Source organism: Vipera berus, assembly GCF_964194415.1.
Source record: "Vipera berus genome assembly, chromosome: 3".
NCBI lineage: Eukaryota > Metazoa > Chordata > Lepidosauria > Squamata > Viperidae > Vipera > Vipera berus.
In genome coordinates, this window is record NC_138204.1 from 176841897 (window position 1) to 176868073 (window position 26177).

The 26177-nt window shown below is 42.1% G+C and overlaps 1 protein-coding gene across 1 annotated transcript in view; it reads left to right on the forward strand.

Annotated features, from left to right (window-relative positions):
- LOC308666703 (lipoxygenase homology domain-containing protein 1-like) overlaps nucleotides 1–26177 on the forward strand; it is a 226928-nt gene that overhangs the window by 50077 nt on the left and 150674 nt on the right. Inside the window, exons 8-17 of the mRNA XM_081325599.1 lie at nucleotides 4996–5074; nucleotides 6369–6444; nucleotides 8784–8860; nucleotides 12825–12856; nucleotides 13745–13874; nucleotides 14914–15017; nucleotides 15800–15973; nucleotides 16395–16607; nucleotides 18189–18366; nucleotides 18937–19056. Of these exons, the coding sequence (XP_081181725.1) occupies nucleotides 4996–5074; nucleotides 6369–6444; nucleotides 8784–8860; nucleotides 12825–12856; nucleotides 13745–13874; nucleotides 14914–15017; nucleotides 15800–15973; nucleotides 16395–16607; nucleotides 18189–18366; nucleotides 18937–19056 (1183 nt within the window). The remainder of the gene's footprint in view (nucleotides 1–4995; nucleotides 5075–6368; nucleotides 6445–8783; nucleotides 8861–12824; nucleotides 12857–13744; nucleotides 13875–14913; nucleotides 15018–15799; nucleotides 15974–16394; nucleotides 16608–18188; nucleotides 18367–18936; nucleotides 19057–26177) is intronic.

Sequence of the window (26177 nt, forward strand, 5' to 3'; positions counted from 1 at the left end):
AGGCAACCCCTTTACAGACGGCAAGAGGCTGGAATACATCTGCCAAATTTATTACAAAAACAAACAAGACACGAACCAAGATACCGGAGCTTTGAAACACTATCTGAGTGGTTGCTTTCAGCAAACCAGCCCTCCTCACACAAGTCCTTTATAAAGAGTTCAGGGCGTGGCTTCTCTCTCCCTCCTTCCGAGAAGCCCCATTGCCTTCCTCTGTTTACTCCTACTTGACTGCCTCCTGCGTCGGGCGTCCTTGAACAGGGCCAGCTGTGGGTCATCTTCATCCACGCTGTCAGGCTCACACAGCTGGGTCTCCACCAGGTGGGAGGGGCCTGGCTGGGGGCTCTGCGGAGCCTCAAAGCCATCATCAGCAAGTTCTTCAACACCCCCCTCCTCCCCCTCATCTGAGTCATCCGACCCAACTGCCGAACCCACAGGCTGACCCTGAATCACAACAATGCCGAGACTCATGGAACACTGTTACATTCCCAACGACTGGTTCCTATTTATCTAACTGCATTCGCATTCTTTCGAACTGCTAGGCAGGCAAGAGCTGGGGCAAGTAACTGGAACTCATCCCATTGCATGGGCTGTCAGCTCTCCAGCTGACAAGCTTAGCATCTTTAACCGCTGATCCATTGTGCCCAAAATGTATTTTTTGTCTTTTCTCCCCTAGACAATTGAATTGAGTCCCATTTTGGTTTTCTAATTTTTCCATTTTGTATATTGGGATAGTTGTCTCGATGAAGGGCCCAATTATTGGGACCCTGAGAGATGGCCGGGTAAGGCCAGGGGCTCTCGATATAAATTTAATAAGAGGCCCCTGGTTAATTTTTTAGTGAAATTTTTTAGGGGGTTAGGGAGAGGGGTGGGGGGTAATGGTTGTTTGACTATGGGGGGTGGCCATACAACCGTGTTGCAGGCCAGGCCTGGGTCCGACGGCATTCGGGGGGAGCGGGTTGTGGTTACATCTGGGGCTCGGGAGCGGGTCGTGGGATTACCGATTCCCACGACACTGGGGTATGGCAGCAGGCGTATGGACAGAGGGCCGTATCGTTACCGGGAGGGCCGTCTCTGCTGTTTGCAAGCGGTGAGGCGCTCCGACCCTCTGGTTCTTCCCCGAGGTGCCGGGAGTGAGGATGTGCAGCCTCCTGAGCTCCGGCTGGTGTACCTGAATGCCAGGTCCGTGGTTAATAAGGCTCCCCTTGTGCGGGATCTGGTGGAGGGTGAGCATGCGGACCTGGCTTGTATCACCGAGACCTGGTTGGGTCCAGAGGGTGGGGTCCCTTTGGTTGACCTTTGCCCACCAGGTTTCCGAGCGCTACACCGGCCTCGGGCTCAAGGTAGGGGCGGGGGAGTGGCGGTAGTTATTAGGGAGACCTTATGTCCGCGGGAGACCACTGTTCCTCAGATAGTCGGGTGTGAGTCTCTCTTTTTGAGGTTTGGTTCGGGGGCGCAGTTGGGCTTGCTGCTGGTGTACGTTTCGCCTAGTCACACAGCGGCAGCCCTGCCCGAGCTACTCGATGTCCTTTCCGGTTTGGTGATTGAGTTCCCCAAACTTCTAGTTTTGGGTGACTTCAATCTACCATCCCTGGGAGGGTCATCTGAGTTAGCCCGGGAGTTCATGGCTTCCATGACGGCCATGGACCTGACGCAGGTAATTTCTGAACCAACTCATGAGGGAGGCCACACCCTTGACTTGGTTTTTTTATCTGGACAGTGGTTGGATGATCTTGGTGGGGGCTCTCCATTTATTATGCCCCTGTCATGGACCGATCATCACCTCCTGCGGCTGGTCTTCCGTCTTGCCACCCCCCACCGTGGGGATGCGGAACCAACTAGATGGTACCGCCCCAGACGCTTAATGGACCCTGACGGGTTCCAGGCAGCGCTGGAATCCCCACCTGCCTCCGTCACTCACAACTCGGCGGATGCCTTAGTGGAAGCCTGGGAAAGGGCAACCACTGAGGCACTGGACCGAGTTGTACCCTTGCGGCCCCTGACCCGGTGCAGATCCCATCGAGCTCCATGGTTCTCCGCGGAGCTCCGGGAGATGAAGCGTCGGAAACGGGGCCTAGAGAGCTGCTGGAGGTCCAGCCGATCCGAATCCGACCGGTTGCGGTTAAGAACCTATATTAGGTCTTATCTCGCAGCGATGAGGGCAGCGAGGTGCAATTACTTCTCTGCCCTCATCGCGTCTGCAGATAATCGCCCGGCCGCCCTGTTTAAGGTGACTCGCTCCCTCCTCAATCAGGAGGTGAGGGAGGATCCCTTGCAGGGTCGTGCCGAGGAGTTTGGTCAACATCTGTCGGATAAAATCGCTCGGATTCGGACCGGTTTGGACTCCAGCTAGGAAGAGTCTGACGATCAGGACACGGGCGGTCTTGTCAATGTTATCTGGGAGGAGTTTGATTCTGTGACCCCTGATGAAGTGGACAGGATTATGGGGAGGTTGAGCTCCACCACATGTTTATTGGATCCATGCCCTTCCTGGCTGGTTTATGCAGCCAGGGAGAGGACACGAGGCTGGTTCCAGGCGGTGATATCTGCTTCTTTGAGTGAGGGTAATTTCCCCACCGTCTTGAAGGAGGCGGTGGTGAGACCTCTCCTCAAGAAGCCTGCCCTGGACCCAGCTGTCTTGAACAACTTTCGTCCAGTCTCCAACCTTCGCTTTCTTGCGAAGGTTGTTGAGAGTGTGGTGGCGCATCAGCTCCCTCTGGTCCTGGATGAAGCGGATTATCTGGACCCGTACCAATCGGGTTTCAGGCCCGGGTACAGCACGGAGACGGCATTGGTCGCTCTGGTGAATGATCTCTGGAGGGCCCGGGATAGGGGATATTCCTCTGTCCTAGTCCTATTAGACCTCTCGGCGGCTTTCGATACCATCGACCATGGTATCCTGCTGCGGCGTCTCAGGGGATTGGGAGTGGGAGGCACAGTTCTTCGGTGGTTCTCCTCCTATCTCCTGGGACGTTCGCAGTCGGTGTTGGCAGGGGGGCAGAGATCGGCCCCTAGGTCTCTCGTTTGTGGAGTTCCTCAGGGTTCGGTTCTCTCGCCTCTCCTGTTCAACATCTACATGAAACCGCTGGGTGAGATCATTCGTGGTTTTGGAGTTGGGTATCATCAATATGCTGATGATACCCAACTTTTCATTTCGACCCCAAACCAACCCAGTGATGCCCTCGCTGTGATGTCCCGTTGCCTGGAGGCGGTTCGGGTCTGGATGGGGAGGAACAGACTTCAACTCAACCCTGACAAGACTGAGTGGCTGTACATTCCGGCATTCCGGGACATTCAAAATGTTCCATCACTTTCTATGGGGGGTGAGTCTTTACCCCCCATAGATAGGGCTCGCAACTTGGGAGTCCTCCTAGATGCACGGCTTACCTTAGAAGATCATGTAGTAGCCGTGACTAGGGGGGCTTTCGCACAGGTTCACCTGGTGCGTCAGTTGCGGCCCTATCTAGACCGGGATGCCCTGTGTACGGTCACTCATGCGCTCGTGACCTCTCGTCTTGACTATTGCAATGCTCTCTACATGGGGCTTCCCTTGAAGACCACTCGGAGGCTCCAACTGGTACAGAATGCGGCCGCGAGAGTTGTCTTGGGAGTTTCCCGGTACTCCCATGTTACACCTTTGCTCCGCGAGCTGCATTGGTTACCAGTTGTCTTCCGGGTGAGGTTCAAGGTCTTAGTGATGGTTTTTAAGTCCTTACATGGCATGGGTCCGGAATACCTCGGGGACCACCTGCTGCCGGCGTCGACTCCCCTCCGCCCTGTGCGTTCCCACAGAGAGGGCCTCCTCAGGGTGCCTCCAGTCAGAGAATGTCGGCTGGTGGCCCCCAGGGGGAGGGCCTTCTCTGTGGGCGCTCCGGCTTTGTGGAATCAGCTGCCAGTTGAGCTCCGGATGGCACCGGATCTCCGCTCCTTCCGGCGCGGGTTAAAGACCCATTTATTTGAACAAGCTGGCCTGGCCTGATGGGGAGTTACTTAGGGTTTTAATATTTATATATATTTTCTATTGTTTTTACTGTGGGCAATAATTTAATTCTTTTTTTAACTTTTGTATTTTTGTAGTTTTATGATATGCCCTGTTCACCGCCCTGAGTCCTTCGGGAGAAGGGCGGTATAAAAATTTAATAAAACTAAACTAAACTAAACTAGTTGAACAACATACATTACGTTTTTGTCAGTGTTATCTTGTTACACTGCCCAAAGTCACATTGTTTAAGTTGAGCACCATTATAAATGTGCAAAATAAATAAAATGAGTTCATATAAATATAACGCTTTTCACAATTCAGCAACTACTATTAAGTTGTATAGATCTGCATCCCAAACATATTTATTAAAAAAAATAACATCATAGAATTATAGAATTATTATACATGCTCCTCACACTCATGTATATTTTAAGAAGAAAGGCTGATTAAATATGATTATGTATTTTTCTTCCTCTTTTAGTCAATGCCATATGACTCCCTTTGGTATTTTCCAGTTTAAAAATGCTAAACATCTATATATGAAACTTTCAGCAGATGAACAGGTTATTTCTGAGGGAAAAAGGGAAATTGCACCTTAAATTTTTAGCATGAAAAATAAGTACCTCCAGCATTGCTAAGTCAATTTAGCTTTAATGTAGCAATTTTGTGACTATGCTATCTTCACTCCCTTAGATAGCCTGAGACAATATAAACTTTGTAGAAACTAAATCTAAAGAAAATTATAAACAGTTTTAGTATGTGTTTGTGGCTTTAAAAATGATTTATCACTGTTTAATTCAATTAATTGGAGTAAAACATCTTACTGAGTTTCTTAACTTGTGTATTTAACAGTAATTGATTAAAAGTATTTTTCCCAGTATTTCTCTTTTAATACAAATAGAAACTTGTTTAGGATTTATGTTTCACATTTACATATGCGGGTTACTTGAAAGAGAAAGAGAAAAGACAAAACACAAATTCTTAAAATTAATTGTGTATTATTTGCTTGATTGCAGACTGATACATTCTCACTTGAAGCTGTGCACCTTGGACATTTATGTAAAATTGTTATAGGACACAATGGACTTGGCTCAGGTCAGAAATTTTAAAATATTTATGTACTTCAATGACATAGAATCTGATATGGTTTTTTTCATAGAACTATTGGGACTTTAAGAATAAACATTTCTGAAGAAAAAGCAGCAGCCCATTTATTAAAAGCAAATTATTAAGAGAGATCTGGGCACCTTCCCCCAGCACTTCTTCTGATACCTGTGGAAAAAAAATGTTTTTTTCCCCACAGGTATCACATTATATGCACATTTTATGCACATTTTGTCAATGATTTTTTTCAGACTCCATTCTTAAATTTCTTTAACATTGATTCTTAAGTATTAGTCATTATTTATTTATTACTTATTTTATTTTATACATTATACTTGTATACAAGTAATAAATTGGTTTCCAAAAGTAAAATGCCACTATACAATTGTAGTCAGCAGAATGCTGTGCATTCAGTACTATCAGCATGGACCAAAGGAAGGATAAAATTGCATCTTAGATAATTAACATAGCTACAGTATTTAGAAAGCTGTATGTTCCTTCAGAAAAATGGATGGTAAGTGTTGGAACAGGTAGTGTGGTTCACATATAGCCAAATAGCTGAGTGTGCTTTTCAGTGCTTCACAAGATCTTAAAATGTGGGCTGATACATTTCTGGAGATAAATAAGAGATAGTACTAGGTCCGAACCATTCTAGGACCGTATAAGTTAATATCTACCATTTCCCAGCAAAACCTATTTATTTCTGAACCTCCTTCAAGAAAAATTTGTATGAAATTGCTCCAATCTTTTATAACTAGAAAATGAGCTTTAATATTCTATACTTTTTTGAGCATCTGAACTATCTTCAAGGACTGGCTTTAGCAGGAGATATTACATAACCTGTGAGTCTAAGGCCCAGATTACTTCTGTCAGACTATCCTGATTTTGCTAACAGACCAGTCACAACTATAAGTTATATGTCCTTGACACAAGATTTTAGATCTTTCCCTAAAGAATCTACATTTGCATAACTCAATTTCCATTTATCATCCTACACGGTAGGTGCTTTATATTGCAAATGGTTTTGGTGTCACAGCTGTCTTGAATTAGAGATAAGAAATACAATAAACAAATAAAGAAGCAACTGAACATTGCAGCACTGTATGCATTATTTAAATGCAATACAAAAATTGGCTAATTTTGTGTGCTGCTCTTTTAACTTATCAAGTATGTAGGTTTCACTTGAGAATGAGTCAGCACAGAGCTGTCATGAGATTGCAGTGATATTAATACATACCTGACTTGATTTCACTATTAAGAATGCAATATTTATATTCTCACCTAGGAAATGGTTGGTTTCTGGAGAAAATTGTAGTCCAGGATCCTATCACAAACTCAGATTATATCTTCCTATGTTACAGGTTTGTTCAGTTTATTATTTTTAAAAATTATAATAGCCAGTTCACAATGTAAACTTTTCATCTGATTGGAATGACTAAGATAAGAGAGAAGCAAAGCACTAAGGAGCTGACAACTGAAGGTCCTTCTGACTGAGGGACCTTTCCAGGACCAGCTGCCCAGGAGTTGATTTTTCCAACTCTTTGATGTTTGGGAAAGGTGAGGTGTAGGCAAACACTAAGGAACAAAGTCCCTTCAGCCTCAGATTCCTTAAAAACTATCCTCACCTATCTTTTAACCCTGCAGTAATTGTCAAACTGAACTTTCAAACAGCTGATTGATAATGAGAAAAAAAAATCCTCAGTTCAAATTAAATTCTGTGTGGCATTCTCATTTCCAATTCTTCCTTAAAACGCTTGAGTGAATTTCAGATATTTTTCATTTTTGCAATGTATCTTAAACTTCTGCCACAAAGTTTGGCTGGTTGTTCTTTGCTAGAAAGATAATTCTGTTAATGGAAAGACTTTCTTGGCTTCATTGAAATCTGAACATAAGAGCACTTTTGTGTCTTATGTGTCATTGTGTCACTTTTGTGAATTCTCTGCTTCAGATTATAGATTATAGTAGACTAGGTCTCTCCAAGGTGCCTTCCAGCTCTGTTATTCTGTTATTCTGACTACAAACAGCGTGATGATCATTAGATGACAGACATACTTAGATTTTTCTCTTTGTGCATTAATGGTTATGTAGAATTTTACAGCCCAGATATATTAGCCCTAAGGGAAGACCACAAATTGAAAACATGAATTCATGTTTTCAGCAACTGGTACAGAACTGTAAACTGCCTCTGATACCTGAGATAAATATATACCTAGTCCAAGTGATATACTGTACAATTTCAAGCTTTATATTTTGTCTGAATCAAAATGAAATCTTGATTTGTTTTCAAGTAGCAAAATCAGGGTCAATTTACTTCTCATCATTTTCATGTGCACATACAGAAAATCTGTTGTGTATTTGAAATTCTATATTTTAATTATACTTGATCTTAATTATACTTCATGTTTCATGTGCCCACGGTGGCAAAACCTTGTGAAAATATATGTTGTCCTATAAAATAATCTTTGTTTCTTTCTGCTTTAAATGAATTATATTGTGGCTATTCAAGGAAGAATGTTCCCAAATTATATCTTATTTAAGGTACTTTATCTAATTTTAGATCATGCAGCTCAGCCACATCGATTTGTACCCGAGTTTTATTTTTATGCATTATGTATGTATATATGCTTTAAAGTGTACATGAACCGTAGTTAAGTATGAAAATAAGTAAATATTTATTCTTGCTAAGAATATGTCACTTTATGTCATTTTAATGCCATAAAATTGAACAGCTTATATTGCAATGTCATGTTCAGTAAAAAGTTACAGGGAATAAGTTCTTGAAATGCAATGTAATTGTAGGAATGTTTTGTTCATATCAATTATATATTCACAATTATATATTCAATCTATTCCTGCTAGTGGTTTTCTAGAATAGACTATCTTCTCCTTTCCCCACACTAAAAACATCAATGGCTGTAAGAAAGTTTCTACACAGCCATAGATAGATAGATAGATAGATAGATAGATAGATAGATAGATAGATAGATAGATAGATAGATAGATAGATAGACAGACAGACAGACAGACAGACAGACAGACAGACAGACAGAGATATAGATAATGGTATAGAAAATGATTTGTTTGTACCTCTGTAGGCATGCTTGTATGTCTTCAGTTCTTCTTTCTGAAATAGTCATTACTGTAATGCAGACATGTCAAACACAAGGCCCGAGGGCCAGATATGGCCCACAAAGTGGTTTCATGTGGCCCGCGAAGCCATCCTGGAAACAGTGAGGGAACGGCCCCCACTGCCTTGGCCCTGGCCCAGAGACCCTCCTTCTGCCAGAGACCCTCAGATCTGTCCCACTCCTGCCCAGGCCCCCATAGGCACCCTTGATGCGAGCGATGTAGAGCTGGCCATGCCCACCTAGTAGGCCATATGCACTCTAGCCACGCCCACCCAGACCATACCCACCCGGCCCCCTGAGGGCAACCGCAATGCTGATGCGGCCCTCAATGAAATTGAGTTTGACACCCCTGCTGTAATGGATTTTCCATTCAAAATTTTCATCATTCCTGGCATGATCTTTATCCAGTCAGATAGCCATGTTTTCCTATACAGGTAGAGTCAAGAAGTGGCCCAAAGTGCAATCCTGATTTCTGGCATATAGTTTTTAATTCGTAAAATATTAATATTTTTGTTTTAAATAGTAGCATGCCAAGATATATTCTTATTACATAATATATTTCTCCTCCAAAGATGGCTAGATCAAGGAGAAGATGATGGCAAAATTGTCAGAGAACTTTATGTCATTGATAATTACACCATTGCAAGGAGTAAGTATAAGCCAACATCCTTGGGGAAGGGCATTCTCTGAAAAAGACTGAAAAATTATATGTGTATGATATGATATTATTATATTATTATTTTTGTAGCATCTAGATAACATAGACTCTGGATTTCCTAAAGTCTGGTGCACTGTATGATATGAATAATATCACTGGATATTTCTTTGAAACAGAAGGATTAGCATAGAGTTCAGAAGCTGAATAATTCTAAATATTTACTTCACAAGAATGTCTACTTTTAAATAAATCTGTCTAGGCTTCCAGTCTTATACTAAGTAAAGGCAGAACTCAAGTAGCAAACAACCAAGTTCACAAAGGCTACAGAGACAAGAAAGGGAGAGTTGTGACAAGCCGCAACTTAGCATTATTTTGATGTTTTGAAACCACTCTTAAGTTTCAATGAGGGAAAAGTAACTTCAGAGCCTGGGATTTAAGTCTTTGGGGAAAATGAGAGCTTTCAATCTGGCAAAATTGTGGCTGTTCTTGTTGCAGAATCCTCTACTGTTGAAAACCATTCAAAACACTAGATATAAACTTTATTTTTTTCATAAATACTGAGGGCCTCTGTGGTCATGATGCCCACCCGCTAATGGAGTTAGTCTCTATTCATGGAAGGCCACTTTTACACTATATTATTTATGAATTTCATTAGAATTTTATTGGACAAATGCATTGGCAGGCAATTTTGATTCTAATTTATTTATTTAGTTACATTTATATACCGCCCTATTCCCTGAGGACTCAGGGCGGTTTACAGGAAATTAAAAAATCCACCATACAAAAGTTAAAAAACCAAATTAAAAAATATTAAATTGACCCTGTATACTTAAAACCCCAATTAAAATTTCTCCTCAGCCTGGGCCCGAGAGCTCAAAGAGCCAGGTCTTCAGGCCCCGGCGGAATGATCGGAGGTCGGGGGCAGTCCTCAGCTCCACCGGCAGCTGGTTCCAGAGGGCAGGCGCTCCCACTGAGAAGGCCCTATCCCTGGGTGTCACCCGCCGGCAATCTCTCACCGGCGGCACCCTGAGCAGACCCTCCCTGTGGGAGCGCACTGGGCGAAGGGCGTTTGATGCCGGCAGCAGGTGTTCCCTCAAATAGCCCGGACCCAGGCCATGTAGGGCTTTATAGGTAATAACCAGCACCTTGAATTTCACCCGGAGGGCAACCGGAAGCCAATGCAGCTCGCGGAGTAGAGGTGTTACATGGGAGTATCGGGAGACCCCCATTACAACTCGCGCGGCCGCATTCTGCACCAGTTGAAGCCTCCGAGTGGTCTTCAAGGGCAGCCCCATGTAGAGAGCGTTACAGTAGTCCAGACGGGAGGTAACAAGCGCATGAGTAACTGTGCGTAGGGCGTCTCGGTCCAGATAGGGACGCAACTGGCGCACCAGGCGAACCTGTGCAAAAGCCCCCCTGGTCACGGCTCCTATGTGGTCTTCAAAATTGAGCCGTGAGTCCAGGAGGACGCCCAGGTTGCGAGCCCTATCAACGGGGGGTAACACCTCACCCCCCATCGTTAGAGGTGGAATAAGTTGGTTAACCCGAGATGCCGATATGCACAGCCACTCAGTCTTGGCGGGATTGAGACGAAGCCTGTTTCTCCCCATCCAGACCTGAACCGCCTCCAGGCACCGGGACATCACGGAGAGGGCATCGCTGGGTTGGTTCGGGGTGGAAAGAAAAAGTTGGGTATCATCAGCGTACTGGTGATACCCCACCCCGAAACCACGAATGATCTCGCCCAGCGGCTTCATATAGATGTTGAACAGGAGAGGCGAGAGGACCGACCCCTGAGGAACTCCACAAATGAGAGACCTCGGGGCGGATCTCTGCCCTGTCAACACCGACTGCGAGCGGCCCTGGAGGTAGGAGGAGAACCACCGTAGAACGGTGCCTCCCACTCCCAACCCCCTGAGTCGCCGCAGCAGGATACCATGGTCGATGGTATCGAATGCCGCTGAGAGATCTAATAGGACCAGGACAGAGGAGCAACCCCTGTCCCTAGCCCTCCAGAGATCATTCACCAGCGCGACCAATGCCGTCTCCGTGCTGTGTCCGGGCCTGAAGCCCGATTGGTACGGGTCCAGATAATCAGTTTCCTCCAGGAACAGAGGGAGCTGATGCGCCACCACACTCTCAACAACCTTCGCCAGAAAGCGAAGGTTGGAGACTGGACGATAGTTGTTTAAAACAGCCGGGTCCAAAGCAGGCTTCTTGAGAAGGGGCCTCACCACCGCCTCCTTCAAGGCGGCAGGGAAGACACCCTCCTTCAAAGAAGCAGTTATTACTGCATGGAACCAGCCTCGTGTTCCCTCCCGAGCCGCATAAGCTAGCCAGGAGGGGCCCGGATCCAACAAACAGGTGGTGGTGCTCAGTCTCCCCATGATCCTGTCCACATCATCAGGGGAAACAGGGTCGAACTCAGTCCAGATAACATGCTCAAGACCGCCTGATTCCTCCACGTCAGACTCTGCCCAGTCAGAGTCCAGACCGGTCCGGATCCGAGCGATTTTGTCCGCCAGATGATGACTAAACTCGTCGGCTCGTCCCTGCAAGGGATCCTCTCTCACCTCCTGGTTAAGGAGGGAGCGAGTCACCCTAAACAGGGCGGCCGGGCGATTATCTGCGGACGCGATAAGGGCGGCAAAGTAGTTAGACTTCGCCGTCCTTATCGCCGCAAGATAAGACCTTATAAAGGTTCTTAACTGCAATCGGTCGGATTCGGATCGGCTGGATCTCCAACCGCTCTCTAGACCTCGTCTCCGACGCTTCATCTCCCGGAGCTCCACAGAGAACCATGGGGCCCAACGGGATCTTCGCCGGGTCAGAGGTCGCATGGGTACAACGCAGTCAAGTGCCCTGGTGGCAGCCGTTTCCCAGGCCTCCACCAGAGCATCGACTGGGCTGTGGGTAAGGGTGATAGGTATAGGCCCAAGCGCCCTCTGGAACCGATCCGGGTCCATTAGGCGCCTGGGGCGGAACCACCTGGACGGTTCCGCCGCCCAGCGGCGGGGGGTGGCATGACGGAAAACCAGCCTCAGGAGGTGGTGATCTGACCATGACAGAGGGGTGATGGACGGGGAACCCCCTCCCAGATCGTCCAACCACTGTCCAGACAGGAACACCAGGTCGAGAGTATGATCCCCCTCATGGGTCGGGCCCTCAATAACCTGGGTCAGGCCCAAGGCTGTCATGGAAGCCATGAACTCCCGAGCCAACTCCGACGACCCTCCCAGTGACGGCAGGTTGAAGTCACCCAGGACTATAAGCCTGGGGAACTCCACTGCCAACCCTGAGAGGGCGTCGAGCAGCTCAGGCAGGGCTGTTGCCACACAGCTGGGCGCCAGGTATGTAAGCAACAAGCCCAACTGAACCCGAGGACCACATCTCAAGAGGAGGGATTCACTCCCGGCCATCTGGACAATGGTGGCCTCCCGGGGACACAAAGTCTCCCGAATAACCACTGCCACTCCACCACCCCTGCCCTGAGCCCGCGGCTGGTGCAGCACCCGGAAACCCAGCGGGCATAACTCGGTGAGAGGCACCCCTCCCTCCGAGCCCAGCCAAGTTTCCGTGATGCACGCTAGATCCGCACATTCCTCCTCGATCAGGTCACGGATGAGGGGAGCTTTGTTGACTACGGATCTAGCGTTAAAATAGACCAACCTGAGCTCAGGGGCCTGATCACCCTCATCCCCGGGTAAGAGGGTGCTAACCGGAGGGTCGGAGCGCGCCACCGCTCGGAGATAGCGGGGGCGCGATCCCAGGTGTTGATATGGCCCTCCGCGCAAACACCTGCTGCCTTTCCCTATCGCCGTGGGGATTTGAAGCCCCACCCCCACATTCCCAGAACCAGCAGCCACCTCCTCCGACCCCGTCCCGTCGGGACCTCTAACAGGAGTGATTTACTTTTTCTTATATTTTACTTGTATCAATATTTGCTTTTGTACAGAACAAGAACTAGAAATCAAGAGAAAGAACATGGTAAGATTATTATTTTTAAAAAAGTTGAAAATTAATTCATTTGAAATCTACAGTAATCTTTGTTCTCCCCTCTCATCCACCCTTTATATGTACTTTTTTAATTGAATGGCTATCTCCTGCTTGAGAAGATAAGAATATCATGCCACTCAGTGGCCATTTCTCTGTGCTTTTGACCATTAAATTGCTTTGATAAAAATAAATGCAATGAAGTCAAGAATGGGATGGAAGGTGAGACACTGTCTGGAAAATATTCTTTAGACTCCTCTGTGAAGTGCTTATGAAGAATATTAATATTGTGAGGGTAGCAATAGTGAGGAATGTTCAGGTTACTGTGAAAAGTCTTACTAGAATTTGGGTAATGAGGCCATTGGCATCTGGAAGTGCCACAAACCTAACAAGACAAAGAGACACAGTTTGGTGTAGTGGTTAAGGCATCAGGCTGCAAACCAGAAAACTGTGAATTCTAGTCCTGCCTTGGACGCAAAGTCATTTGAGTGACCATGGGCTAATGGCTTTGTCTCAACCCTAGGAAAGAGGCAAGACAAGCCATTCTGAAAAATTTTGCCAAGAAAATTGCAGGACATTGTCCAGGCAATCTCATAGATTCAGATGAGTGGTGTGGTGCCTAGACATGGAGTTTTCACCTGACAATCAGAAGGCTGTAAGTTCGATCCTAGGTAGCAGCAGATATTTGCTCTCTGGGTGCAATGAGTAATAGTTTATTGTGAACTCTGCGTAGGCATCTGGAAGGGCATCTGGCCAGTAAATGCTCAACTCCATTCAGTTGCCCCAATCAGACATGACTGAACAGAAGAAAAAAAAATAAGGTTCATAAAGTGTCTTTTATGGAGTGACAAGTTGTTTTACTTTGTTTTACAATACTTCTAGTGGGCAACTGAGAAATGGAAATTTCAGAAAGGCAATATACTTCAGTTTTACAACAAGATGACCCATGGATTTATACGTCTTAAACAAGATGGAGTGGTGGATGCCATTGGTGACAAAAAAGACAAATATGGTAAATGTTGTCTATCTAGTGACAGAATGAGAATTCTTTAGGGATACACAGGATGGAAATAATCTTAAGGGAGGGCAGTTTTTTATTATCATCTCCTGTAGAGTAGCAAAGCAAAGAATCTTGATGCTTGTTTCTAGTAAATGGACTTTGCGATTTGAATGAACAGTAATGTAATGTTACTTTCATCTAGTGTGTATCTGAAGTGAGCCATCCATACTCCATAAGAATATCTCCTAGCTTCCATTTTGCAAGCTCCAGTATACCCCAAGATTACAACACTATAAATTAGTAATACAAATTGTAAGATGACACATTTTAAAATATTTTTTCTCCTAAGTGAAGGCTGCAATAGATCCGCTGATCCTCTGTGATATGAACAGGGTGATTAAATCCACAATAACTTTTCTATTAAACCAAAAACACTTCACTTACCAATCCATGGCTACAGTGAATGTATGAAAATTACACATTTTCTTATAGAGGTGAGATACAAGCTGATTTCTCCACAGAGGTCAACATGCTAGGGAAAGGAAATATAATGTTCTTCCCATGTATCATCCCATGCATAATTCCTCATTACTACTGCACCATCAAAATAATAAAAAAGATTATTATTTCAGGATAAAAATTCCAAAGGTTCCCAACTTTAAAATAAGAAACTCAAATTCACACACCTAGTGGCCTTATATTTTATAGATGATTTATTTATAAAAACTACCGTAATAATAAATAAATATCAGTTGATGCTATATATCTTTTTTTATGTTTTAACTGTTTACATTGTTTTAAATTATCTTAGCAGGGTTTTTTAGTTTTAGAGCTGTAATCTGCCCAGAGTCAGTTGGCTGAAATGGGCAAATACAGAAATTGAACTGAGTAAATAAATATCAACAGGAAGAAAAAAGAAATACAGCATACAGTATTTTCACAGAGGGAAATTTCATGCAATTTTTGGGAGGGGGTGTTAAAGCAACTTGATGTTACATTATTATGAAGATCTGATTAGGTTCTGTTTTTGTTGTTGTCCTGAACTAATTAGGTCTTTTTGAAGTGGCAGTAAAGAAAGGAAGCCTCTGTGTTCTTAGAAGCCATGCAAACCCCCACCTTGGACTTGCTTTCGCTCGTGGCTCAGTCACAGGGATGGTAACCTTTTCACCCATGCCTTCTTTTCCCCCCATTATGTTTGTGCTCAAGAAAGTTGATCAGAACTATGAGAAAAGTCATAAAAAAATATCCCCTACGAAAGCATGCAGTTAGCCACTCCAAGACTTTCCTTCGTATTATATGATATTCTTTGGTTTTGCTATCATACCATTTACTGATCAACTCTTCTTTTTTGGGGGGTGGGGGTGGGAAACTACCACCAAAACTCCTATTGTAGCTGTGCAGAAATGCTTTCACAGACTTGCCACAAACCTACGACACATTTGGCTGATACAATAAAATTTGCAACGATCAGGAACTGATCAATAGATGTTGATGATACTGAGAGGGAAAACACAGCAGCAATGGGAGTTGAGTTCTAAAAACGTTGTGCCATTGTTGAAGGAAATTCTGGGAGGTTTTATTGGCAGCCCAAACTTATGCACTTTATGCTGAATTATTGTAATATTAATGCTAGTGTGGTAGCTGAAGTTATAATTCAGTTAATAATATTCTTTTTAGACAGAAGCATCACCCTTAAAATTGCAGTAATGACAGTAAATACTGAAGAACTAATCCACTAATCCTATTTTCTGGTTTAGATCTTATAATATGTTTCATCTTCTTAAACACAACAGAAAGAAATCTGTACTGCTATAGGAGAGGATAGGTTTGTGCTGCACGGTTATGCAAAACTGTAATGCTATGATCTAAAATTGTATCCATTTTCAAAATTTCTATGAATGTAGACTAATCCCATTTTCTAATCCCATCTTTATTAGAACTATGGTGATAACCACTGTGAACTGCAAGTTCATGTTCAGCCTAATCATTGCACCATTCTGGAATCGTCCCAGAATCCAGGACAAATGATTTCTTTCAATTTCCAAGGCATGGTAGCCGATGATAACACAGGCTATGCAGGGCTAACCAAGGAGTTTGTGGTCCATGTAAAGGTAGGAGAAAAGGAAAAAGAACATAGGCTGTTGCAAACAGCGAATGAACAGCTTTCAAAAGACAAGCAACTTTTACCCACTAGATGGAGCTGAAGACTGCAATAACTTTACTATCAGTAGCTCCACAGTTTCCTTAGTTTGTTGTATTTTTGTATCAAATGAGATTAAATTATTGCAGCTAAAAATGGCCAGTTCTGATATAATAGATTGCTTAGCCATAGTTGGTTTAAATCATGGCTTATTGAACAAATCACAAGGTAAAAACAAATATGCTATCCACTCCTTAAGGGCCATACTAGTTTGGAAACATCTGGAAAATACCAGCTTGGCAAAGGGGGATTATATTGGAGGTAAAAAGATGAAAAATGGGAAATCTGAAACCCAATATTATTTGCAGATGGTTCTGCTTGCTGCTTTCTAGGGTATATTCCAGAACAGTGCCATAATTTTGCTCACTACAAGCTACTGCCAGTTTCTCTGCCTAAGATCTGATGGGAGCTGCAGCGGAGCAGGAAATCAGGCTGATGACTCTTACTGGAAAGTTCATAAAATCAGCTCTGGGATTTGTATGTTTGAAAATGCAAAACACCCAAGAATGTATCTGAGGATCAAGGATGGCCAATGTAATGGAACGGTAAGAAGTTTGCATTTTCTCAGCAAGTGCATAGATGGATTTATTGAATAAAGAGATACATTTTAAAGCTGGTTCTTATCAAATAGATCAAAACAGGAGGCAACTGATCTGCGCTCAGAAACAAAAACAGTACCTGGATAGGAGATAATCAAAACTGAAGACTAAACTATGAAACTAGAAACTCCATAGATGTTTTTATGATCAGGAATTAAGCTTGACTTAAAGGAGACTTTATAGGAATAATATAAATAATGTTATAATGTTTACTGTGTGGAGTTTGTTCCAGAAAAAAAAATCCTGGGTTTCTGTATAAAAAATTCAAATCTGAATGTTTTGAAATATGCTCTATTGTCGTAAGTACATGTCATAAATACTATGAAAGTCAATTTGGTATAGTGGTTCAAGGCCTAGAAACAAGGAGGCTAGGAGTTCTAATCCTATCTTAACCACAAAGCCAGTTGGGTGACCTTGGGTCAGTTACTCTCTCAGCCCTGGGAAAAAGACACTGATAAACTGTTTCTGAAGATGTCAGAAAAATTTCAGGGACCTGTCCAGATTGTCACCAGGAGTCAAGACTGACTCAAAGGGACAAAAAAAAAAGTGGGGGTGATTAAGAATGAAACCAGTTACCATCATTGAAATTATTCAAGTAGAAGATGGGCAGCCCATAGTCAGACATACTAATTTGGATTTTAATTTGGATCATTGCACTGAACAACGGATAAATTATCTAAATGGTCTTTTGGAACTCTGTGCTTCCATGAATTAAACAGAAATATAATGCATCCCGATAGTGAAGAAGATTTCAGTCTGCTTCTACAATATATTGATGGATAACCTGGAACGCCATTGTATTAATTCTGGAAATGCGTTCATTCTAACCTTTACTTTGACAGGATAACATTTCAGAAGGTAGATATTCTTAAAGAGAGAATTCTGCTCTAGTAGCCTTGCAAATAGAGTATGTATAGTCTGACTATTTGCCAATTAGCTACCCAATTGAAGATAATGAAAAAGTCATATGGCCAGGTAGCTAGATACTTTTGATATGGAAATGCATAAATGTGGTTGAAAGAAAGCAAGTATTTGAACATTTTAGTTAAAAAAAACACAAACAGGTAAAGTTAAATGATCTCATATGATAGAAAAGCTGCTGCATGACAACTGGAATGCATTGGGAAATACATTGAACTGGTAGGACAAACCCAATTTAGCAAAATCCGGCCTTGCCCATTTTGTACAGGCAACTGCCAGGGATCACTAGCAGCTGGTGATGGAAGAGAGGCTGTGTCCTGTGAGCATAAGGTGTCTTGTGAATAAAACATGACTCCTGAAAGCATTGTGGACTGTTCATGTAGTTTACTTGGCAAGAAAAGTTGATTGCCATTGTCTTTATCAAGATTTTTTTAAAAACAAAAAATCCAGTATTTAGAAATTTCACATCTATATCCTAACTAGGTCCAACCATGCTAAGTTTCTGAGACCAGAAAAGGGCCAATAGTTGAGATGGTGAAGCATAAAATTATACCTAAGGATAATTATTCTAGTCCTATTCACGTTGATTTACTACATTTTTTTTAGGGCATAGGAGATGTGGACTGTCATTTCAAAGTACAAAAAAATTTAGAAACTGGGTCTGTAAGTCTTGAATCGTCACGAAACAGAGGAATATACGTTGGTCTTCTACCTAATGGTGAGACCAAGCCATTTGTTGATACTGGACAAAGCAACATTTTGTTTTACCCACAAGTTGTCAAATGTATGTACAAGTTAAAATAATTATTTGCTTTAAAAATACATGGCTTGAAATTTCTTTTTTAAAATACAAAAACTACTGGTAAAAGTATGTTTAAGGTAATTATATAAATGAACATCCCAATTATTAACAATGTTGATATCACATTGCACGGTCCTTATAAACATCATTTTCAGCTTTTTTTGAAAGACCACTATCTTCTTCCTCCACTGCACAGAAGCTCCATTTTAACTGGGAAAGACAACCAGGTTCTATCGTCATTCCATTGATAACTCTGTCACCACTGATTTCTCTGATTTTGCCAGCAAGGGGCTTTACGTGGCCAAACTTTTCAACTCTTGCCACGGCTAGGCTATTTGTCACCAGTCTAGCATTCCTGCATAAGAACATCAAACTCTTGCATGCAATTCATAAGAAAAGAAATGTATATAATCTGTTACAGTATATATTGGAAAACTGTAAAGCCAGTTTCCCTTTTGAATTTATGGAAAATTTATACAGAAATAAGAACTGCTTTTAACTGCCTTTGAAAAAGTTGCCATTTTTTGTAAAAATATTTCCATTAAATTTTAGTTGGCAGAAAAAAGCCAAAGGGAACATCTGCAACTCTTGCCCAGCAGGAAGAATCTAAGCAGCAGTTTGCAGGAACCCAGAATTTATTATCTGGAAGAGAACCAAATTTTCCTCCTTCAGGTAAAATTCATTCATTCATTCATTCATTCATTCAATCAAACAAACAATTTAAGTCAGTCAGTCATATACATCATAACATATTGAAATGGGTGTTTGATTTTCAAAGCATTAACCTGATCCTGCCGTTAATAATGGCTGAATATGTTTTTTAAAATGTTTAACATTAATACAAAATTTCATACTATCACAAAATGTATTTCATTTGAAACATTCTATTTTCAAAAGATTACCTGTCAAACTCAAATAGTACTAGATGAATCATAATGATATTCCTAAAACTGACAGACCTCTGAGAGTCTTCATTTAGGTCATGGATAGAGTGCCCAATGCTCCTCAAATATTCTTGGTTTCTTTTTACATTGGTCTATGTGTTTTTATTTATAAGATTTATCTTACTGCATTAAACCAGTTGGAGTTTATGACTAGACAGGGTTTACATGTGAGTATAAATCATAAAAATGAAAAAAATGACTAAAATAACTCAAATACAAAGCAAAAAATTAAAACATAAAAGTAGTATCTCCAAAGGTTCTCTGGAAGACTCCTGTTTTTATTTGCTTCTGGAAGGCCATATGGGTAAGGATCGTAGGCAAACTATCCAGAGGAGGGGAACTGCTTCAGAAAATGCCTGCCATTGGCCCCACTTCTCCATAATTTCTAATATAAAGGCATCTTCAGCAGATGGCCCTTATATGTAACAGTAAGACAAAGCAGAAAATATCGGTGAGGGGCATTCCTTAAGATATAGAGACCCCATGTCATGTAGAGCTATATAGTGATCAGGACTTTGAATTGCACTTACTAATGCAGCAAAATGATACTTCAACATGACTGATCACTAAGCAAACATATTGCTGCATTCTGAAATAGCTGAATGTTCCAGGTGGACTTCAAGAACTACCCATAAAGAATAATTTACAGTAATTTAATCAAGGGATATTGAGCAAACGAGGGACCATCTTCAGTGCATCCTCTTCCAAGTAAGGCAATAATACTGCAGCTGGTGCATGGGCAAAGCTATACAAAACCCTCCTGTTTTTCTAGGAGAAGCCATAATTCTAACAGGATCCCCAGAAGCAAGCCTGCTCTTTCTAGAGAGGCAAAATACCATCAAGAGCCAGAGAACCCATCATCCTCTGGAATCAGTTTTCCTCTGAATCAATAGCTGTTCTGTCTCATTTTGGTTGAATTGGGCACAATAGAGGAAAGGATTGAACCCTGAGACAGAAGTTAGAAAGCTATCCTTTCTTGTATGTGTGAATATATAAGACCATGTGCAAATTAAGGTAGTGGTTTCTTTCTTAGTAATGTGTTGGGTGCAAATTTATAGTACAATCTTATGATGAGCTGGAAATGGTCAGTTCTAATTGTCCCTATGCCAGGGCTATCGAGCATTTGTTTTTCATGTCAAAAGGGTTTTATTTTTTACATATTAATGAGGCTAGGAAAAAAATTCTTTGGAACCTTGGAATGCCACCATTCATAAATAACACAGTTGAGTAATTTTAGTTTTTTTTTCCAGGTAATTAAAATGCATGGATTTTTTCTTTCAGATTGCATTGCTTAATTAATAAATATATTCTTTGCCCTTTATCTTAAGTTCAGCTTAAATGTAAATTACAGGAACATCTGTTCCAGGGATCAGAGAAAATAATGAACAGCAAAACAATATTTTGGGTATGGGGGTGGGAAGGTAGGATAAGTATTATTTAGAATACTTAAAGGTATGTTTGGAATTCCCTATATAAAGATTATGCAAATTTAAGCCAATGATAGGAAACAAATAAAGCTAAATATTCCTACACAGAAAGAACTAGTCATAATAAGCTTCTTAACAAATATGAATGTGCAGTGATAATCATTTCCAAGGAATACTATTTCTCTTCCTGACATCACTTCTGTCTCATTCCCAGGTTATTATGGACGCAGCTTGAGGTTATTTTAGTTGTTCTGCTGTTAAAGAGGTGTCTGTCTCCCTTGTTCTCCCTACATTAATCTTGTTGTATGAATGTTGAAGATGCTGCTCACAATGATGTGTGTAGGAGTAGGGTTCTCGTGTGGACTGCTGAAGTCTGGTTTGGATGTGTCTTCCATGCTAATTTCTCCTTCTGCTGAGAGAGAGAGACTAGACACAGAGAGAAGGGGGGAGGGCAAATCATATCTCCTAAAAAACTGATGACTCCCATGGGGTGCAAGTCTCCCATGGACAAAAAAAAATGATGGAAAGATGGAATGAAAAAGTTACCTGACAAAATAGTTGCAAGCATTTGTCTCTTAGTTTGTTTGACATCGGTAGAACAATCTGCTACTTTATTCTTTCTCTGATATTTTCTTTTTATGAAAAGCATAGATACAACCACTTAGAGCAGGGGTAGGCAACCTTGGCTCTTTTATGATTCATCGACTTCAACTCCCAGAATTCCTGAGCCAGCATGGCTGGCTCAGGAATTCTGGGAGTTGAAGTCCATGAGTCATAAAAGAGCCAAGGTTGCCTACCCCTGACTTAGAGGGCAGTCAGATTCCTGCAACTTAAATCTTTATTAATGTGGGCAGAAATCATAGGGAAATATGGATGGGGAGGAACAGGCTTTGACTCAACCCTGACAAGACTGAGTGGCTGTTCGTGCCGGCATCCCGGGAAATTCCGATTATTCCATCTCTGGCCATGGGGGGGTGAGCTATTACCCCCCGTAGATAGGGCTCGCAACTTGGGGGTCCTTCTAGATTTGCAGCTCTCTTTGGAAGAGCATATTGGAGCTGTGACTAGGGGGGCCTTTGCCCAGGTTCGCCTGGTGCGCCAGTTGTGGCCCTATCTAGACTGGGATGCCTTGCGTACAGTCACTCATGCGCTCGTGACTTCTCGTCTAGACTACTGTAATGCTCTCTACATGGGGCTTCCCTTGAGGTCCACCCGGAGACTTCAACTGGTGCAGAATGCAGCCGCGCGAGTTGTCTTGGGGGTTTCCCGATACTCCCATGTTACACCTTTGTTCCGCGAGCTGCATTGGCTACCGGTTGCTTTCCGGGTGAGGTTCAAGGTGTTAGTGATGACTTACAAAGCCCTTCATGGCATGGGTCCGGATTACCTACGGCAACACCTGCGGCCGGCGTCAACTTCCCTCCGTCCAGTGCGCTCCCACAGAGAGGGCCTCCTCAGGGTGCCTCCGATCAAAGAATGCCGATTGGTGGCCCCCAGGGGGAGAGCGTTCTCTGTGGGCGCGCCAGACCTATGGAACCGCTTACCGGTCGAGCTCCGGATGGCCCCCGACCTTCGCTCCTTCCGGCGTGATCTCAAAACCTTCTTTTTTGAACAAGCTGGCCTGGTCTGACGGGATGGGCTTGGGTTTTTATAATTAGTTTTAATTTTTAATATGTATTAATTACTACGGGCATAGTTATTTAATCACTTTTTAATTTTTGTATTCTGTTTTTTATTATGTATTGCCCTGTTCACCGCCCTGAGTCCTTCGGGAGAAGGGCGGTATACAAATTTAATTATTAAATTAAATTAAATTATTAAATAAAAGCTGAAAGCTGAAACCCAGGAGAGGGAAGGGATAAGGATACTTACTTTCCAGGAGGCAAGAAGACTTCAGTAAAATCCCCTTCTCCAAAAGATTAAACGTTCAGTCAGCAGAGTAAGAAAGCTTGCTCTTATTAGATCACAATAACATATAAGATGTGCATACTTCTAAATAATGGGTTGTTGTTAAGAAAGTATAATTACATTTTTTTTTGTTTTTGGGGGCTGGGTTGGGGTTGAAACACAAACAAGCAAACAATATACTGTAACTGCCCATCCCAGGAAAGAGTTAAGGTTAGGTATCACCACCAATATGTGGTGTTGAGTGGAACAGGAAGAAAGCCAGATATTCTACCAATTATTGCTCTGAAATTGTCCCACTTTGTATTTGTAAGTCAGCAATGTTGCCTACCTTACCACAACAAAGTGCCCAAAGGAGCACAAATCTTTCAAATGTTATAAATTGGTAATGGCTGAGCATTTCCTTCCATCCCCCGAAAATAACTGGTTAAAATGTTCACATAATTTCAGCCAAATGATATAAATCTACTAATCAGAAAGGCTTTTACTGGAATTAGTTTTCACTTACTCATTTTGATGTTATAACCACTCTAGTCCCCCCAACCATCTATTAAGGTTTTGTGTATATACATCTATGTGTTTTTCGTTGTATTTGTCATGGCTGATTTAGAGTTTGATTCCCTGAAGAATGATTAATGTAGGGTAGTGATCATTCAGTTTTCAGAAAATAGCAAATTCCATTGTTTTATATATCTAGAATTAGTTTTAATGGTGAATTTTTAGAATAGTATTTATTTACTGCAAAAGTACTGCAGGCATGAACAATGTGGCAACATTACCTATTGCCTTGAAATGCAGAATATATATTGATTTTTCCAACTTTCTTTGGCCTCTATAGGCCTGCAATTTAAATGCAGTAGCATTTTTCAACTTGTTTCTTAAATTCTACAAATCCCATATTTCCCAGGCAGAACAGTCAAAGCCTTTATTGGCTGGGAATTAGAGGACCCATAATCCAACATATTGGAAGGCCACCAGTTTTAAAGAATTTTACCATTGTGTGGTATGGCTTAGGTCTAATATTTTTCTCAAAGTGCTGGACAATATTTATGTAAATTGTTCATTTCATTCAGTTCAGAAGAAAATAGAGAAGAATGGGGTTTAGTTTAAATGTTCTACTTTTTAAAATGCCAGTCAGTCAAATACTGATAATTACAACTTTATGAAACATGTAGGAAATATTTTCAAACATAAGAAAAAATTGGTTATTGAGCATGTAAAAAATTTCTTTCACAATATGTTTCCTATGTTGTTTGCAGAAAGCTCTATTTGAATCACTGTACTTTTCCCATTAAAATATATTAATAATGCTTACATTAGGGACAATTAACCATCATTAATATATTAAAGAAAAAGAGAGCCAGGAGACATATCATATTAGGGAAAGTTGCGGTCAAAAATTGTAGAAAAAATACATACAATATCAGATACTGTGTGTGTGTGTGTGTGTGTGTGTGTGTGTCTGCAAACACACACACACAAACATTTTTCTGCAGGTTTTTTTTGAACAAAATTTCTCCCCAAATATGAAATGAGTTAAAATCATCATCATCATCAAGTTGGAAGGGATCTTGGAGGTCATCTAGTCCAACCCCCTGCTCAGGCAGGAAACCCTATACCATTTCAGACAAATGGCTGTCCAGTCTCTTCTTAAAAACTTCCAGTGTTGGAGCATTCACAGCTTCTGGAGGGAGGTTGTTCCACTGAGTAATTGTTCTAACTGTCAGGAAATTTTTCCTTAGTTCTAGGTTGCTTCTCTCTTTCCATCTGTTGTTTCTTATCCTGCTTTCAGGTGCTTTGGAGAATAGCTTGACTCCCTCTTCTTTGTGACAACCCCTGAGATGTTGGAACACTGCTATCATGTCACCCCTCATCATTCTCTTCATTAGACTAGACATTCCCAATTCCAGCAACTGTTCCTTATATATTTTAGCCTCCAATCCCCTGATCATCTTTGTTGCTGTTCTCTGTACTCTTTCTAGAGTCTCAACATCTTTTTTACATCATGGTGACCAAAACTGGATACCTTATTCCAAGTATGGCTTTACCAAGGCATTGTAACATTTCAGGTGATCTTTGATTCTATCCCTCTGTTAATGCAGCCTAATACTGTGTTGGCTTTTTTGGTAGCACACTGCTGGCTCATATTTAAGTGATTGTCCAGTAGGACTCCAAGATCCTTCTCATAGTTACTACTATTGAGCAAGGTACCACCTATACTATACCTGTGCATTTGGTTTTTCTTGACTAAATGTAGAACCTTACTTTTTTCACCATTGAATTTCATTTTATTAGATAGCGCCCAGTGTTCAAGTCTGTCAAGATCCTTCTGTATCTTAAGCCTATCTTCTGGAGTGCTGGCTATTCCTGCCAGCTTAGTGTCATCTGCAAATTTGATGAGTTCCCCATCTATTCCCTCATCTAAATCATTGATGAAGATGTTGAAGAGCACTGGGCCCAGAACAGAGCCATGGGGCACCCCACTACACACTTCCCTTCGTGTAGATGTGGTTCCATTGAGGGCCACATGCTGACTACGGCCAGTCAGCCAGCTACGAATCCATCTAGTGGTGATGCTGTCTTACCCACATGAAAAACTAAGAGAACCAAAACTTGACCAACTTGTCCACACAGAATTAAGGGATGCTTGGAAAAGACTGCAGTCAATTTCTCCTCAAGCTGAGGAATCTTCTTTTTGCCATCTGTCTCATGCTTCCTCTAGTTGGAGATATGCCCCAAGAAGGCAGCAAAGTGTAGCTGATTTGCATTTCTTTCTAGATGAGAAGGTAGACTAAAGCTATTACTGAAAAGGCTGGGGGGAAATCTTTCATTTGATGACAGAAGCAACTTCTGACTTTAAAAAAATGCTGAGGTCACAGTTGAGAAACAAAGATCACAGGACATCCACACATTATCACATTGATTACACCCCGAATTTCAATTAAACCCTTTCAATTTAATTCATTAATCCACTAATATTTTAATATTTCTCAGTTCTGTTTTTGATTTAGGAAAAACTAAAAGGACCCAGCATAAGCATCCTGCTAAGGCATTACATGGATTATTGTAAGAAAGCATGATGTGCAAATCTATCCCAAGAAAGCATCACAGATTGTATTGTGAATAGATAGATGTGTACATCCATCTAAACCCCAAGCAGACAGCTGCATTTACTGATAGGAAAATGCCCCCTCCCTCAAATAACTATTTGCCATTAGGAACAGAGGTCCTGAGAGGAGCAGAAAAGCAGTTGAAAGCAAGGAAATGGGTGGAGTTTAGTCAGATACCCCTGCTGTAAAGTATGGATCCCTTGGGAGATTACCCATGGCTTAGAAAGGCTGCTTACCTGGTGATTTTCATGGTTTTTAAAAATAATTTCTAGTTAGAATGTTGCTTCTCCTTCCCCATGTCTCATCTCCATCTCCTTTTATTCTTTCTGTTTTCTTTCCTTTGCTTATCAGAGCAGCAATCTTTTCTAACTAATCAATTTCTATCTTTTTTTTCCTGTTCCTATTGT